General features: G+C 42.8%; 4 protein-coding genes across 5 annotated transcripts; 1 reads left to right on the top strand and 3 right to left on the bottom strand.

The window, feature by feature from the left end:
- Positions 1-330: 330 nt before the first annotated feature.
- adat3 (adenosine deaminase tRNA specific 3) lies at positions 331-4,182 on the bottom strand. 2 transcript variants are annotated; one of them, XM_035174492.2, is made up of 2 exons: positions 4,094-4,182; positions 331-1,503 (listed from the first exon to the last, which is right to left on the bottom strand). In XM_035174492.2, the coding sequence occupies exon 2, from the start codon at positions 1,486-1,488 to the stop codon at positions 433-435; it is 1,056 nt and encodes a 351-aa protein (XP_035030383.2). In that variant the 5' UTR covers positions 1,489-1,503; positions 4,094-4,182; the 3' UTR covers positions 331-432. The 2 variants fall into 2 exon arrangements, with proteins under 2 accessions (XP_035030383.2, XP_035030384.2); XM_035174493.2 differs by lacking the exon at positions 4,094-4,182 and adding an exon at positions 2,182-2,255.
- Positions 1,747-4,190, bottom strand: alkbh6 (alkB homolog 6). The gene is made up of 2 exons (XM_035174494.2): positions 4,094-4,190; positions 1,747-3,422 (listed from the first exon to the last, which is right to left on the bottom strand). The coding sequence occupies exon 2, from the start codon at positions 3,415-3,417 to the stop codon at positions 2,713-2,715; it is 705 nt and encodes a 234-aa protein (XP_035030385.1). The 5' UTR covers positions 3,418-3,422; positions 4,094-4,190; the 3' UTR covers positions 1,747-2,712.
- Positions 4,191-4,412: 222 nt separating this feature from the next.
- osgepl1 (O-sialoglycoprotein endopeptidase-like 1) lies at positions 4,413-7,197 on the top strand. The gene is made up of 8 exons (XM_035174491.2): positions 4,413-4,458; positions 4,589-4,804; positions 4,890-5,277; positions 5,365-5,569; positions 5,781-5,929; positions 6,547-6,677; positions 6,781-6,852; positions 6,944-7,197. Exons 2-8 carry the CDS (start codon positions 4,593-4,595, stop codon positions 7,026-7,028), a joined length of 1,242 nt encoding a protein of 413 aa, XP_035030382.2. The 5' UTR covers positions 4,413-4,458; positions 4,589-4,592; the 3' UTR covers positions 7,029-7,197.
- A 1,078-nt stretch (positions 7,198-8,275) lies between these two features.
- Positions 8,276-12,960, bottom strand: fkbp7 (FKBP prolyl isomerase 7). Its single transcript, XM_035174495.2, has 4 exons — positions 12,585-12,960; positions 12,046-12,197; positions 10,386-10,513; positions 8,276-9,076 (listed from the first exon to the last, which is right to left on the bottom strand). The coding sequence occupies exons 1-4, from the start codon at positions 12,797-12,799 to the stop codon at positions 8,915-8,917; spliced, it is 657 nt and encodes a 218-aa protein (XP_035030386.1). The 5' UTR covers positions 12,800-12,960; the 3' UTR covers positions 8,276-8,914.
- Between the last annotated feature and the right edge of the window lie 1,672 nt (positions 12,961-14,632).

Raw genomic sequence — 14,632 nt, 5'->3', positions numbered from 1 at the left:
TGAGGAAATATTACAGTTGGTTTCGTTTCCAGATGAACTGTCACCACAGGGATCTGTTTTCATAAACCGTGACATCATGTAGAATCCTGAGCAGGGGCAGAGAACCAAACTCTCACAGAAGCAACACCAACAATCCTGAATGTTTCCATATTTTCTGTGCAGGTGTTGTATCTCAAGTCAGGCTCCCGTGTCACTGATGTTCTCTTTATTCCTTCTGAGCTTTTAAGTCACAGAACTTTAAGTTCACCCCCATGATGGAAAATCAGCATCATGTTGCAAACATTGTACTGGTTTTTAACTTTATACATGCTTTAAATACAACAGTCACCACAGGATTAAAAACTTTATTTAAAACAACTTCTTTTATAAAACATTGGATTGTTCCTCTGGTAACTGCAAATAAGAATCTGGAGCTATGGATCGATGCATCCATCACCTACGTTCCTCTGAACTTGGCTTTTGGATGTGGTCGTCCAGCCTGTGAAGATCCTCACACTGCCGGCTCAAGACTCCTTTGTACACCTCAAATCGATGGTTCAGATCTTTCTGGGAGTGGATTTTGAATTTGGTCCCGAACGCCCCGTCAGCGGAGCCTGTCCCATAGAACACACGGCCAATCCGGGAGTGGACCAGCGCCATGGCACACATAACACAAGGTTCTCGGGTCACATAAAGGTCGTAGCCGGTGCAGATGTACGGCTGAGCGCTGGCCTTTGCATCAGCTTCATTTAGACATGTGTCTGAAGTTGGTGAGGAAAAACTGCAAGCAGGGTATTTGTCAAAAGAATAACATCCAGCACCCTGACTCCGAGCCACGAGGTCGATGCAGACCATGGCCGCGTGGTGGAGGGGATGGTCGCCTCGGCAGTCGTGGCCCACTGCGATGACCCTCTGCGTGGCTGGGTTAACCACTACAGCCCCAACTGCCTCCATCCCTGTCTCCTTTCCAGCTCTGGCAGCAGCGACAGCAGACATCATGTACATGTGCATCGAAGCTTTTTGATGTGGGTTGAAGAGCTCTCCTCTCAGAGCCACGGTCACCTGCTTATCCTCGTGAAAGGAGGTGGGCCAGTGTTTGATCGCCAGTTCAAACTGAGGTCGGGTCAAGGGGGGACGTGAAGGGACCTTAACCACGAAAGGCTCACCTAATCCATCATGTCCAACTCCATCTGAGGGCAGCAGCGAGTCGATGCTCACCACCTTCATGTCTGGTGCATCACTAACGAGGCACACGAGGACTTCCAGAGGGTGGCGGCTGCCCTTCTCCTTGCAAGCCCGCACCCTCTTGATGTGCGGCAGGCCGTTCAGCGGGTGGAGGCTGTTCAGCTCCTTGACAAGTCGAGATGTCTCCTTCTTGTCGACAATGGGCGCAGCGAACGCCTCTATCAACTCCACGTCTTGTGACTGCTCATCTGACAGTACGGGGTAAGCGACCCAGGAGTCAGTGTCGCACGCCGACTCTCTCCGGCGTTTCGCTTGCGGCTCCATTGTGTTGCCGTCCTCCTGTAAATTAGGATTTCACAGCAAAGTGAAACAAAGTTAGTGTGTTTGCAGGGCGAGGACATGATGACAAAGACTTTCTGTTGTGTTCCACCCAGCCCAAGGCAGAACTATATGATACAACTGCTTCAATCCAATACCTTTGCACTGTGGCTTTGAAGGTTTCTTATTTTTTAATAAAGATCTGGTGACTTGGTGGTCAAAAATCACTCAAAGCATGAAAAACACCAGTTGGAACTTCAAAGATAAAAGTGATCTTAAAGAAACTGTTTAATAAGTGACACAATGTACCTCTGCTATCTGATACATGTTCTAGTCGTCTGCAGGACTTTTCTGTGTCACATGAAACAGCCGGGTTGCATTTGATGCATGAACATAAAACAAACACACAAAGGGACACGAACATTTACTGTACAAAGTAGATCTTTATAGTAAAACCCAACTGATATGGAAAGTTCAAGGCAAATATAGATTAGGAAAAGAAAATTGATTTCTTGATAAATGTGATTTAACTGCACATAGTAGTTGAGTTGGTGGGGAGAGCACAAAACTAATGAGACAGATTTAAAGAAAGAATGATCAACAGAGGCGGAGATGTCCTGACTTCTAGTCCCTGATATGGGTCAAGTTTAAAAAAATACTGGATCCTACATTTCCCAAAGTGCAACTTGTGTTTCTTACTTTCTCAAACTTGACAAATCTGTCTCCTGAGCCAGTGATGATGATGATGATGATGATGATGATGATGATATGTACTGACCAGACACGTTTCACTGTGTAAGAATAAACCTGTCAGCGCTATCTGGTGGGCAAACTACATATGACACTGTTTCTAAATGGACCTCAATCATATCTTTGTCCTTTCTGCACTGCAAACACAGCATCTGTGCAAAGCAAACATCGGCTCATAATATAAGATGAACTGGATGAGCTATTTTCCAAGAACATACACCAATTACAACCAGTATAATAATATTATATCTATTATATATCTATATATCTATATACATGTATTATTGTATGGAGCGGATTGATCAACAAAACCTGCCACCAGTTCTCACAACACCAAACATTTGGCAGAGATATTTCACAAAGCGAGAGGGGCTCAAATATAAACATGCGTGACATAACTCAGAGAGCAGCCTGGATTATATGTCCATTGATGTAATGTTTCCACTATAACCACCTCTCAGGTCCACACACAGTCTTTCATCATTTCCTTCCCAGTAGAAGCTTTGTCTTTATGACTTTGGGCACATGTCTCACAGTCAGTGACACTCTGGTGCCTCGTGTCAGCGTCTCCCCTGGCAGGGCACCGGTCCCCGACAGGTTCACCACCTTGTCCGTCAGCGTATCCTGGACGCACGCCTGGATGCCGTGAAGCAGACGCTTGTACATGTCGTCCTGCAGGATCAGGAGGCTGCGCGGCTTCACCAGCAGGGAGAACAGGTACCGGTTCTCCTCCGTCTGCGGCTCCTCGCCCTCCAGGCTGCTGACGGGCCGGTAGAAGTCGAGGAGGGTGTGGGAGCCCAGGCTGATGGTGGTGACGGTGGGGTGGTACAGAGGGCCGTCTTCATGAGGCATAATCCCTTCTCCTTCTTTATACTCATTCACCAACACATGATTGGCCGTTTTCCCGCTGAAGGCACCGAGAGAGGAGATTTTCTCACAGTACGTCTGGAGCCAGTCGGGAATCTTCTCCGGCAGCATTCCTTTGGGATGCGGCAACCCGCCCCAGTTCTGCAGCCTGCGGCCTGACAGCTGAGTCCACTTCGGCTTCGGAGACTTGTAGACTTGCTGCAGAAGCGAGGCCTCCTCTTCCTCGGATATGAAATCGGGGATGTAATGCACTGTGGGCAGAGCATCGAGTACGACAAACTGCTTCATCCCCTCCCCAAAACAAGCTGGGTGTTCCATGTCTCCTTTAGAAAAGTCAACATATAACATTCTGGTTAAAACCCAACTGAAGGAAGCCGGCGCCGGAGGTGACAGAGAATTAAATGCACCACAACCACGTCTGATCACTGCGGCAATAATTTAAATAAAATGTACAATATATGTAATGAACGACTTAATAATTCAAATCTGTCTCTCATCAGCCGCCGCAGTGCATTGTGGTGATAGCATTAGCAACTGTTAGCTTCCTCACAGCCTTCACATCCGCCCTGTGCCTACAACGCATCACAAACAGTCACGTGACACATTACAAGTTCACCGACACAGAGGAAATGAATTAACTATAATCAAGTGGAGATGACGCACTTTCATAAAGTGTATTTATTTGGAAACGTTGCACAGAGAAAGTTTAACATCTGTTGTTTTTGTGTTGATTCTTCATGTCCCCGGTTCCTGATGAAGACTTTGAATCAAAGGAGCGATGCCACAGTGTTATGCTGTTTTTTATTTATTAAACCTGATCTTGTATTATTGTGTTGCCTTTATACAACACTGTCTGGTTCCCTCAAACGACAACACTTCGTCCCACAACTCACTCACAAACACAAATCCTGAAACACAACGTTGTGTCGTCTCGGACACAGAAACGTAAAACAGATATAGTTTGATCATCAAGTTAAAACAAATGTTACTTTACCTTTGAGGTGAGAGTAACACTGAAGAAAGTAATATGGTTCAGTTTCTAGGCCGATTCATCCTGTCGACGCCATGCTTATCTTGTGCACCGGACTAAAATGTCCCCTTAAACGAAGGCATCCAAAACCTGTTGGTTCCCATGTAGTTCTCTGAATGGATTTTAAAATTACAGGTATGTGGTTTTTAAAAACGCATGTTTTCAGTTTAATTTTATGATGATGCTTTATCTTTTTTTAATCGGTGATCTTGTTTAGATATTTGCTCTTAATCTGAGGTCACGGATTTGGCAGCTGCACGGAATTATTTACATGTGACGCAGCCGGACGTCAGAGGACGAACAAGTAACCGTAGTTTACATCCCCTCTGGTTTGTTGCTCTGAAACTCTGCGCCATGCTTTTGGATTATTGTTCTTTATTATATATTATTGTTCCAGATCTAGTTTGCTCCTCGTAGTGTAGATTAGAGATCTGACTCATTCTCCTGATTCAACACCAGGTCCATGAGCATGTTCCCTGCTCGAGTGAGGGGTGCACAGAGGCTGCTGCAGTGCAGACACACAGTGGGGGGTCCTCCTTCACCTGGGAGGGCCTTCTCCTCCAGACTGGTGCTGGGCGTGGAGACGAGCTGTGACGACACTGGAGCGGCTGTGCTGGATGAGACGGGTAAAATCCTGGGAGAGTCTCTCCATTCACAGAAAGAAGTGCATCTGAGGTGGGTGTCGCAGCTGGACTCACGTCACACAGATGTTATTCAGGGGTTTGCTTTGATATGCTTGTCTCTCTCTGGAACGCTGCAGGGCCGGAGGCATCATCCCCACAGTGGCACAGCACCTCCACAGGGAAAACATAGAGCGTGTGGTCCAGGAGGCTCTGGAGAGAAGTGGAGTGCACCCGAGCCAGCTCGCGGCTGTGGCCACCACGGTGAAGCCGGGCCTGGCCCTGAGCCTGGGCATCGGCCTCGAGTTCAGTCAGAGGTTTGTGCGGCAACACAACAAACCGTTCATCCCCATCCACCACATGGAAGCCCACGCCCTGACCGTCAGGATGCTTCATCCCGTGGCCTTCCCCTTCCTGGTGCTGCTCGTCTCTGGTGGCCACTCACTTCTCGCCGTGGCCCGAGGGGTGGACGACTTTCTGCTTCTGGGTCACACTCTGGACGAAGCTCCAGGGGATATACTGGATAAAGTAACGCCGTCAAACTCACATCAGGCGTTTGTTACAGGGCTCAGTTTGTGATCACGAATGCAAACAGTTGTTTTTGTAAATTCACAGGTGGCGAGACGCTTGTCCCTCGTCAATCACCCACAGTGCTCCACCCTTAGTGGAGGACAGGCCATCGAGCTTCTGGCAAAGAATGGGGACAGGAGGAGGTTCCGTTTCAGAACGCCCATGGGTCAAACTCACGACTGCTGCTTCTCTTTTGCTGGACTACGGAATCAAGTCACAATGACGATACTAAAAAAAGAGGCAGAGGAAGGTAGGAGGACAACTGACTGACCAACCTCATGAAACCAGTCAACAGCAACCATTCGGATGCATTTTGTTACCACAGTGTAAGAACTGTGAATAGTTTACCTCCAGTTGTTAGAGTTTAATCAGCTTTTTTTTTATTAACACACCAGAAACATACAAACATGTAATTCAAGTTCCTGAGTAAAACCTTTGTAACTCCTCTTTCTTCCCTGTAGGAGTAGAACAGGGGTCACTGCTGTCATGTGTGAATGACATTGCAGCAGCCACGCAGCACACTGTCGCCTCTCATCTCGCAAAGCGAACACATCGTGCCATCTTGTTCTGCAAGGCAAACGGCCTGCTGCCATCAAGCACTCCAACTTTGGTGAGTGTGTTATTCCTCTTCTCATTCAATGAAAATAAATTGATAAATCGATCAATCTGTTTTTAGTCTAAGGTTTTTATTTTACTTCAGTTCTCATCACGCTGTTTTTACATGAGCATCCTGTTTGCACAAGGATGGGAAAGGACAATAATAATTACTCTAGATTGCTTCTAACTTAAACAACATCTGTATAGCCTATATTCACTAATCACACTTTGCCTTCTCTGTCCGTAACCCTTGACTAAGGTGAGGAAAAATACAAAAACACAGGAACCTCAGAGAGAGTCACAAGTGAAGGATCCCTCTTCCCGGGCGGACAGTAGTGCAATATATGTCTTCTTAAATAATAAGCCTGGTATTCAACAAAAGGGCTATAAATAGTCACTAAAATGTTCAAAATAGTGCTGACCAATGTACTTGTCCCCCCTGTATGAATAACACTTAAAACATCAGTGCTCAGCCTTTAAAATAAAAAAGGAATTTGCGTTTAGGACCCATTTTTTAAGAGGGAATAAACACAAGAGGTTTTGTTGATAGTAAGAACATTACAGAATAAGTTTAGACAACATTGAGCCCATTGTGATGTGAGGCTTTCAGCAGTTACTCTTTCTTTCTAGGTGCTTTCTGGAGGAGTTGCAAGCAACCAGTATATCCGCAAGGCTTTGACCATCATCGCTGAGACGACAGGACTGCGCCTGCTCTGTCCTCCGGCCAAATTCTGCACCGACAACGGAGTGATGATTGCATGGTGTGTGTATCGTCAGGATCATCAGTGGAAGTTTTAACTTTATGATCTGATTGAACGTGGGAGTTTGGCTCTTTTTTTATTGGTATTTTCTTTTTAAAACCAGGAACGGTGTTGAACGTCTGAGGGAAAGCAAAGGAATACTGCCTCCACATGTAGACGTCCGCTACGAGCCTAAGTAAGTCACTGAAGATTAAACACTGTTCTGGTCCGTTTTCATGTCACTGCTGATTAAAACGACACTGGCTCACATAAACGTTGGATTCCAGGGCGCCGCTGGGTGTCGATATGTCAGCGGAGGTGAAGGCAGCGGGGATCAAGTTGCCATCAGTCAAACTCAAGATCCTCAACTGACAACACTGTTGTTTTTGTCCTGGACAAACAATACGTTTGTAACACCTGGATTTTCCCCCGGTTCAAAGTATATACTATGTATATTTTGTATATGTATACAGCACGCAGATATTTATTAATAAATGTGTTGTTGTACATCTCAGTTCTTAAAATCAAATTCAGCAAAGTTCATCTTTTGTGGTTTCATTTATTGTGTTTTAAACGACACATCCTCCAACTGTGCAGAGCTGACTGGCTCCGTGTCTATGAGCCACTTCCTCGCATATTAAATCCATTTAGAATTCTTCCTAAAACATAAAAAATCTATTTCATTTTTGTCTTTTTTGAAAAGCTTCCACAGACCCTGTCCTCACTAACATTACCTCTTCTATCATCGGTCAGTCATGCAACAACAGAGACATTCAGATATTACACATTGTGGCTTAATCCTCAGCTCAGAGTAAAATCACAAAAGTCTTACACTGAAAAGTTTAAAAACAAATCTGGAGCTTTAGGCACATGAGGACTCATCTATGAGTCCTCATGTGGTTCTTATTGTTTGTGCACTGATGGAACATTTTTATCATAGTCATCAGATGTAGATCATGTGAAGTTTCTGAGTCAGCGTGACTGTACTGCAGCTGAATATAGGCTCCACCGTCTGAATGTGTTCTAACAGCATTTGAATAAAAATGAGCTCATGCTGAAATGGTCCTTAAACTATGTGGAACAAGACTTTTAATCAGACTATGAGGCAACAATCCTCGATCTATAAACTTCTTCTCTACATATTAAATGAAATCTGATTGTGTTAAAAACCTCATAATTAATTAATAGCTTAATTAATAACTCTCCAGCTTTCACTGCTACACTTTTTTAGATATCCATGTACAATAATGCCTAATATTCCCTTTCCCGCTTTACTGGATTCAAAAGGAAGTTTTGCTCTTTATTTACCTGTTGCCATGGTGATTCGCAGATCTGAGCCTCAAGGATGACGTGCTTTTTTTAAAATTCAGAGTGAACATGATCAGCAACAGGAGGAACAGAAAACCTGGTTTCATCAGGGTCCATAGGATCAAACCCCGGAGCAGAACACGATCAAAACACTTCACATCAACAATCGTTTGTTTAACAAGGTCTGTCCTCTCGTGTCAGCTTGGTGTTAAATACAGAAAGCACATTTCTGCATGGTTTCAACCAAGGAGGAAAATCTGACTTACACGGGACATTCTGTAGTTTTCCACACATTTATACAAACCACAACATTTAACCATGTGCCTTTTTATCATCCATTATATTGAAATCTCAGCCACATTTCCTTTAATTTACATTTGTTTATACTGGGCATACTGGTGCAGCGCTGCAGGTTCGAGGGCAGAAAATCCACAGGAAGAAGGGGAAAATGGAGCTGTTGTTGGTTCCTGTATCGACATGAACCATCATCTCAGATTCTCACATGACATGTTCCGTTGTTACAACATTACTTTACAGCATTGTGCAATGTTGTGGTTTGTCCACTGTGCTGTACATTGAATGGAAAAGGACATAACTTGAAGAATAAAACTGACATTTAGTGAAGTTAGTGATTAGTCCTTAGTTATTTTGAGTGACGTCAATACTTTGAATCCTGTCTGCTTTTAAAGGGAAAATCAACTATGAAACTGAGATTAAAAAACAGTTAAAGGGGGATTCCACAGAATTTTCTATAGAAGAGAAAGAGATTCACTTCTCCAGAATTCAAACCACTAAGAAGAAGATGGGACGAGGCCCAGTGAGGTGTGTAGACCAAAAATACACCTGAAACCTTCAGTGTAAAATTCGTCCTTCACCTTTTCATGTTTAACTAAATGTCTGATTGACCAAAGTTACATAAACAGCAATGACAGGATCAACTATTTCTGAGACTAGAGCTCGTCATGTTTATAGATATTATACTCCTTGGCACTGATCAGCCCGTCTTTGTCCTGGTCGCTCTTCTTGAATATGTCGGCCATGATCTTCTCATAGAAATCCTCGTCGCGTGGCTTCCCTCCTTTTTCATACGACAGTTTCAAATATTCTTTCACCTGATGATAGAGGAAAACTTTATCAGAATAAATAACAGACACACGTTCTTTTGCAACACTCGTCTATAATATGTTGTGCTCTTCTGGTTACATATCACAGTGGTAAGAAATAATACTGTGGTGTTGATAGCAGGTTGTTCACCTCTGTACCACCTGAGCCATCAACAATCCAGATAACATGACCATGAACTTTTAGGCAACAACGTTATTTTTGTTTGATAACTATTATTACATAAATATCTCCTGATTATTGTCCTTCATATGGTCAATACAAACCTGAATTAGGTTAATAAATGAATGATTTATAGCCTAATTACTTTCTTGTATAATGTTTACATCCAGTGTGGCCTTTAATCTTTATGAGGAAAGTAGGTGAGGTTACTTTGGGTTGTTTTTGTTAATCCTTTATATCTGGATAGCCTGTTATTTAATAGTAATACCAAAAAGTAGTTTAGATTATCAGTTTCTTCTGTGGCACTTAATTAAAATGAATCCACACATTGATAGAAAACACATATGTTTGTCTCGGGCTTGTTATTACCTCCTTTCCAAGGCCTCAGAACTCCAGGATCATTGTTGGTTTGTGCTAATTTAATTGAACATTTGACATCATAAAGGTAGAAATGAAAAAACAACTTATTTACTTCCTTTTCAGGAAGATAAGAATAATACAACTTTGGCGTCTGCATGATATGAATCTAAAGCTTGGAGGGAGTTGGCTTTATCTTCACTCAGCAGATGTCAACCAGGCTGAAACAGCTGATGTGGCTCTCTCCATTTAAAGGAACACTATAACCTCTGTTCCACTGGTCAAAAAAAACCCACAAACACCCACTAACATCTGGCTTTTGTCCGCAATGGGAATTGACACAATCGGTATTCTCTACTGGGTCAAATGTCCAGTGACTGAGTGGCTGTGCCGTCCCACTAACTGAACTCCTCACAGGAGATCGTACCCGCTCACCATAGTAACATAGAGCAAGAACAGACTTTCAGGGGGAGGAGTGTGAATGAAGGCAGCACCATCCTCCCAACTCCAAGTCAGTGAATAATTTTAAAGTTACAATATTATGATGAAAAAGTTGCATAATGTTGCTTTGAGTGCCATTAGAGTGGTTTTGATCTGCTCGGCCATCCTGACACGTGTCAACATCTAACTTTATGGCATTTTATTTCATTTTTGTGTTTGACTTAAATGTTGCATATTCCTAAATACTTTGTTACATCAAACCACAGAGCAACAGTTACTGGGGCCATTAATATTGTCCCAAATAAGACCCTTTTTTCATATTTTCTAAATTTTAGTTACCTCAGCCTTTGTGAGACTTTTGTCACTATCGTGGTCCATCTCTCCAAAAGCTTCCATACTACGTGGTCCCCTGGACACTGAGTAGACCTCCACCTCAAAGACCACTGTAGCGTTGGGGGGCACTGGATCTATTTCAGCATGAGGGATTAAAAACAGAACGTTAACATTGTAAAAGACTGCATGTCCTTATAAAACTATAATCATGACTTACAACTTAAACCTATATTTTATCATTCTCTACCTTGTGAAGTTCATTTGACTGCATTTCAGGAAGATCAGTTGTATTTTCAGACTTTGTGATCAACTTGTGAAACATATGGTTTCAAGCGCAAGATTCTACAAAGCATTAAGCTCTGTAAGTGATTTGAAACGTTACCTTTGTAACAAGAGCCTTGAATGGTTGTAACTGTATATAAACTGGTGCTTGGGAAACAGAAGCATTTCCTTGACAGACAAAGAGAAACTTGAAACACAGAGTCCCAGGATAGGTACGTTCACAATCAGATCATATCACAGCGCATCTACAAACATCTACAGGTTTGTAGGAAATAGCAGGTTAAGGTATAAAAAACAGTTAGCTGTTAGTTTTCTGAAAGCACACATGCAAGAGAGAAATGATGCGGAGACCTTCAAACCTTAGAGCATGCTTACAGTTCATGCCAGGGACGGCTGAGGAGCAAGAGGTGTGATGCTCTTTCAATTAAAGTGCTGAAAAAAACAAACAGGACAGCATGACGGTGGCTCTTCTAGCAGATAAACAGGATTTAAAACTGTATTAGTAGGATTCATATAACTTAATAATACTGCTGCACATTCTGATGGTTTTCTATGTTCCCAGTGGCCATGGACACATTCATTTCACTGAGGCATCAAAAGCTACTTGTGGAGGTTGTAACTTACTTAAAACATGTGATGCATCACACAGAACATTTGTACTAGAACGTATTTGGTTTCATCATGTGGTAATTCAACTGAAACCTTTTAGGTACAGCGTGTATATAAACCTCATGCACACAATGGATTCTTCTACAATTGTGGCAGCTGCTGTCTGATGTTTGCATCAATTGAAGATAAGCAGCTAAATCAGACAGTAAAAGCCGGGACTGTAACATCAGCTGCATATTTAAACTCATCTACTGCCAAGATATCTTCCACAAAAACATCAAGAATGTCATTCTCCGCAGCTCAGTGCACAGTGTTCAGTGTCCTGGGTTTACAAAGGATTGGGAGATGGCACTCTGATTGGCTTATTACATGTTACACCCAGAACACACCTATGATTAATTTAGAGACTATAAGTACAACCCTCTTGAACCATGTGGCTGGCTCTCAAAAGCTGCTTTGGACGCTTCCTCAACTTAATTCAAATAAAGCCTGGAGTGTTAGATGAAAAGATAGCTTCGAGATGCATTGTGGGAAATGTAGGATCCAGTGTTTTTGTAACTTGATATGATATTTTGGCATTTGGCATCAAACCTGTTTCGTGCAAGTCACTAAATTGAACCAAGCTGAGAATGATGGCCGCCCCATAACCTGATATATGTGCACTTGCTTGAATGGGTCAGGTTAATAGGTTTTTCTATCTGTCCTATGTTCATGAAAATAAAACCACTTTACGGCGTAAGAGACAAAGTGTGGGGACATTACTACATCTACTTACCTTTGCCCTTCTCTCCAAATGCCAGGGCAGGGGGGACCGTTATCTTTCGTTTCTCTCCAGGACACATATCCATCATCCCGATATCAAGGCCCTTGATGACTTGTCCGATGCCCAACACGAACCACTGAGGGTGGCCAGATTTGTCTGATCGACTGAGACAGAAACAATGCAACAACAAACAAAAAAAAGACACAACATCCAACCAGTGAGTCAGTTTATATATCACAAGGATTTATGTGAATGAATCTGAGCTGGGATGGACAGATCCTCATCATAGATACTCGAGAGGGTTAAAGTAGGCCCATAAGTACAAAAAGTACAACCCCCCCACCAAACCCACATATATAATAATAAACTTAATATATGTGACACAGAAAAAAAGCTTTTACAAAAGATCATATAGACCAGGCACTGGGAATAAAAACTACAAGGATCTGTGTCAACTTGTTTTCAGGGAGACTCTCAAATCAAATCAAACTGTTTAACAAAGTTAACCCCATCAGCTGCAGCCAAGTTGTGTCTGTGGCCCATCCACCGACCTGCAGTAGAACTGGGACCCATTTTCCTCGAGGAATCCGTCGTAGTGCACGTTGACCAGGTCTCCTCTCTTACTCCTCTGCGTGCACGTCTCCGGCCTGAACACGACCTCGGTCTTCACCTCAGCGTCCAGCTCAGCGGCCGAGGCCCGGACACACCAGGGGCCGAGCTGCGAGGACGCGAGGAGGCACAGGGTGCAGGTCAACACTCTCCACATCGTGCTGCGGTGCTTTCGTGGCAACTTCTCGTTCTTCTCCCACTGTGGAGACGTGGAGAGCTGCTGCTGCAGGAAGGAGCAGGAGATCTGCTGCCCCCGAGTTTAGTCTGTCAGGCGCCTCTGCTGCCTGGTTCACACACATCCCGCCCAGATGATGGGAGGGTCCTGATCCTGAACCCTGTTTTTATCAAGAGAGGCGCGTTGAAGGGCTCGGGGGTGATTATATGTTATAACACATAATATATAATATTGATTTAATACATGGTTGGGTAAGCGACATGAGGCTAAACCCTGCCTGACAGACTACACGAGGGGCTTAGAGCACCGCTAACAATAATACTTCCAGCAACTTTTTGGACTTAATGCAAGAAGGGTGGGCGTGGATCATACATGTAATATAATGTAATAGTGTCATCATTAAATGAGAGGAATACACATGTTTGAGAGAAACAGCTGAAAGTGTCGACACTGCTGCATCACAGCAAAGTTTCATTTAGTTTCTTTTCAGTTTCCCAGTTTTTTTATTTTCAAATTTCAATTAAGGTCAAGGTCAGACTTTAAGTCACATGTACAAGTGACAAAAAAAAATACACGAGAATGAAACTATTTAGATCAGTATCAGAGCTAGACAGACAAACAGCCTGATGAAGTGGCAGCAACACAACAGTAATAATCGACTTTATCATGATCATAGTCAATATAACGATTACTGGCGATAAGAGAATAACTCGTCTGGTACAGGGTTTTCATTCACAGACACTCGCTTTTTCTTCAAATTTTTTTCTTACGACTTTATTTATTAACGGCTCTTGGGACGTGAAGAGCATAATAACACAAAAAGTGTTTTAGAAACAACGTACCAACCCTATCTTGACCTGGGGGTTTTGCTACGTTAGCCAAGTAATGAGAACTCAACATGCTGCATCCGCATATCTGGGGTATCAATTAAGTTTGTTGACCTTTGTTTTGCTGTTTCGGTTTCAGAATTATTCCTATTCACATGATGAACAGTGTTTTTGAAAGTGTCAGCGTTTGTACTGGTTCACACCCTTATAGCCTGAGATACGTATGTATGTTATCAGTTGCAGCTTTGGGTGGACGTGAGTATAATAAAGATATCAGAAACACACAAATGACTGTTTTGACACACATGGAAAACAGAAAGTGAAAGACACTGTATTTTAAGCTTTAATACTGCTTACTGAAATTAAAACCTGGTGTTAAGTGACTGATCCACAACTATATTTAAATGACAGATACGTTTATGACACCGACAGTGCGAAGGCCCTTTTGCTTTTCGTTTGATTATTCAGGAAAATTTATCTTATTTTTGACGGCTTGAACCTACTCGAAAACTCACCAAACTTTGCCGGCAATTCAGGCCTGATGAAAATTCAAGTATTCTGGAGTAATTCGAAAATGGGCGTCCCCTACAAACGCAGCAATTCCGTCTGGTTTAACCGATCTTCACGAAATTAGGTACACACACATATCATGACCGGACTGAAAAAAATTCCCCGGCACCAACAGGAAGTCGGCCATTTGGGATTTTGTTTTACACGTTTTAACAAACCAACTTGAACTAGGGTTAAGTATTGTAACTATCCCTAACCCTCCAAGAGCTTTCATCAGATCAACTTCAAATTCAGTGAGTGTCATCTTGACTCCCTGGAGATTAAAACTAATGACAGTAACTAGTGATATAAAAAATGTTTTTATTCAAAAAGTAACAAGGGGAAAAATCCAAATAAGGATTAATTGTGGAATACCTGAAATACTGAATAATGAAATTCACTCAGTGCAAAGATATAGAAATTAAAAACAACACTTTTG

Source organism: Hippoglossus stenolepis, chromosome 13 (genome assembly GCF_022539355.2).
Source record: "Hippoglossus stenolepis isolate QCI-W04-F060 chromosome 13, HSTE1.2, whole genome shotgun sequence".
Taxonomy (NCBI): Eukaryota; Metazoa; Chordata; class Actinopteri; order Pleuronectiformes; family Pleuronectidae; genus Hippoglossus; species Hippoglossus stenolepis.
This window is presented reverse-complemented; position numbering and strand designations above follow the sequence as displayed.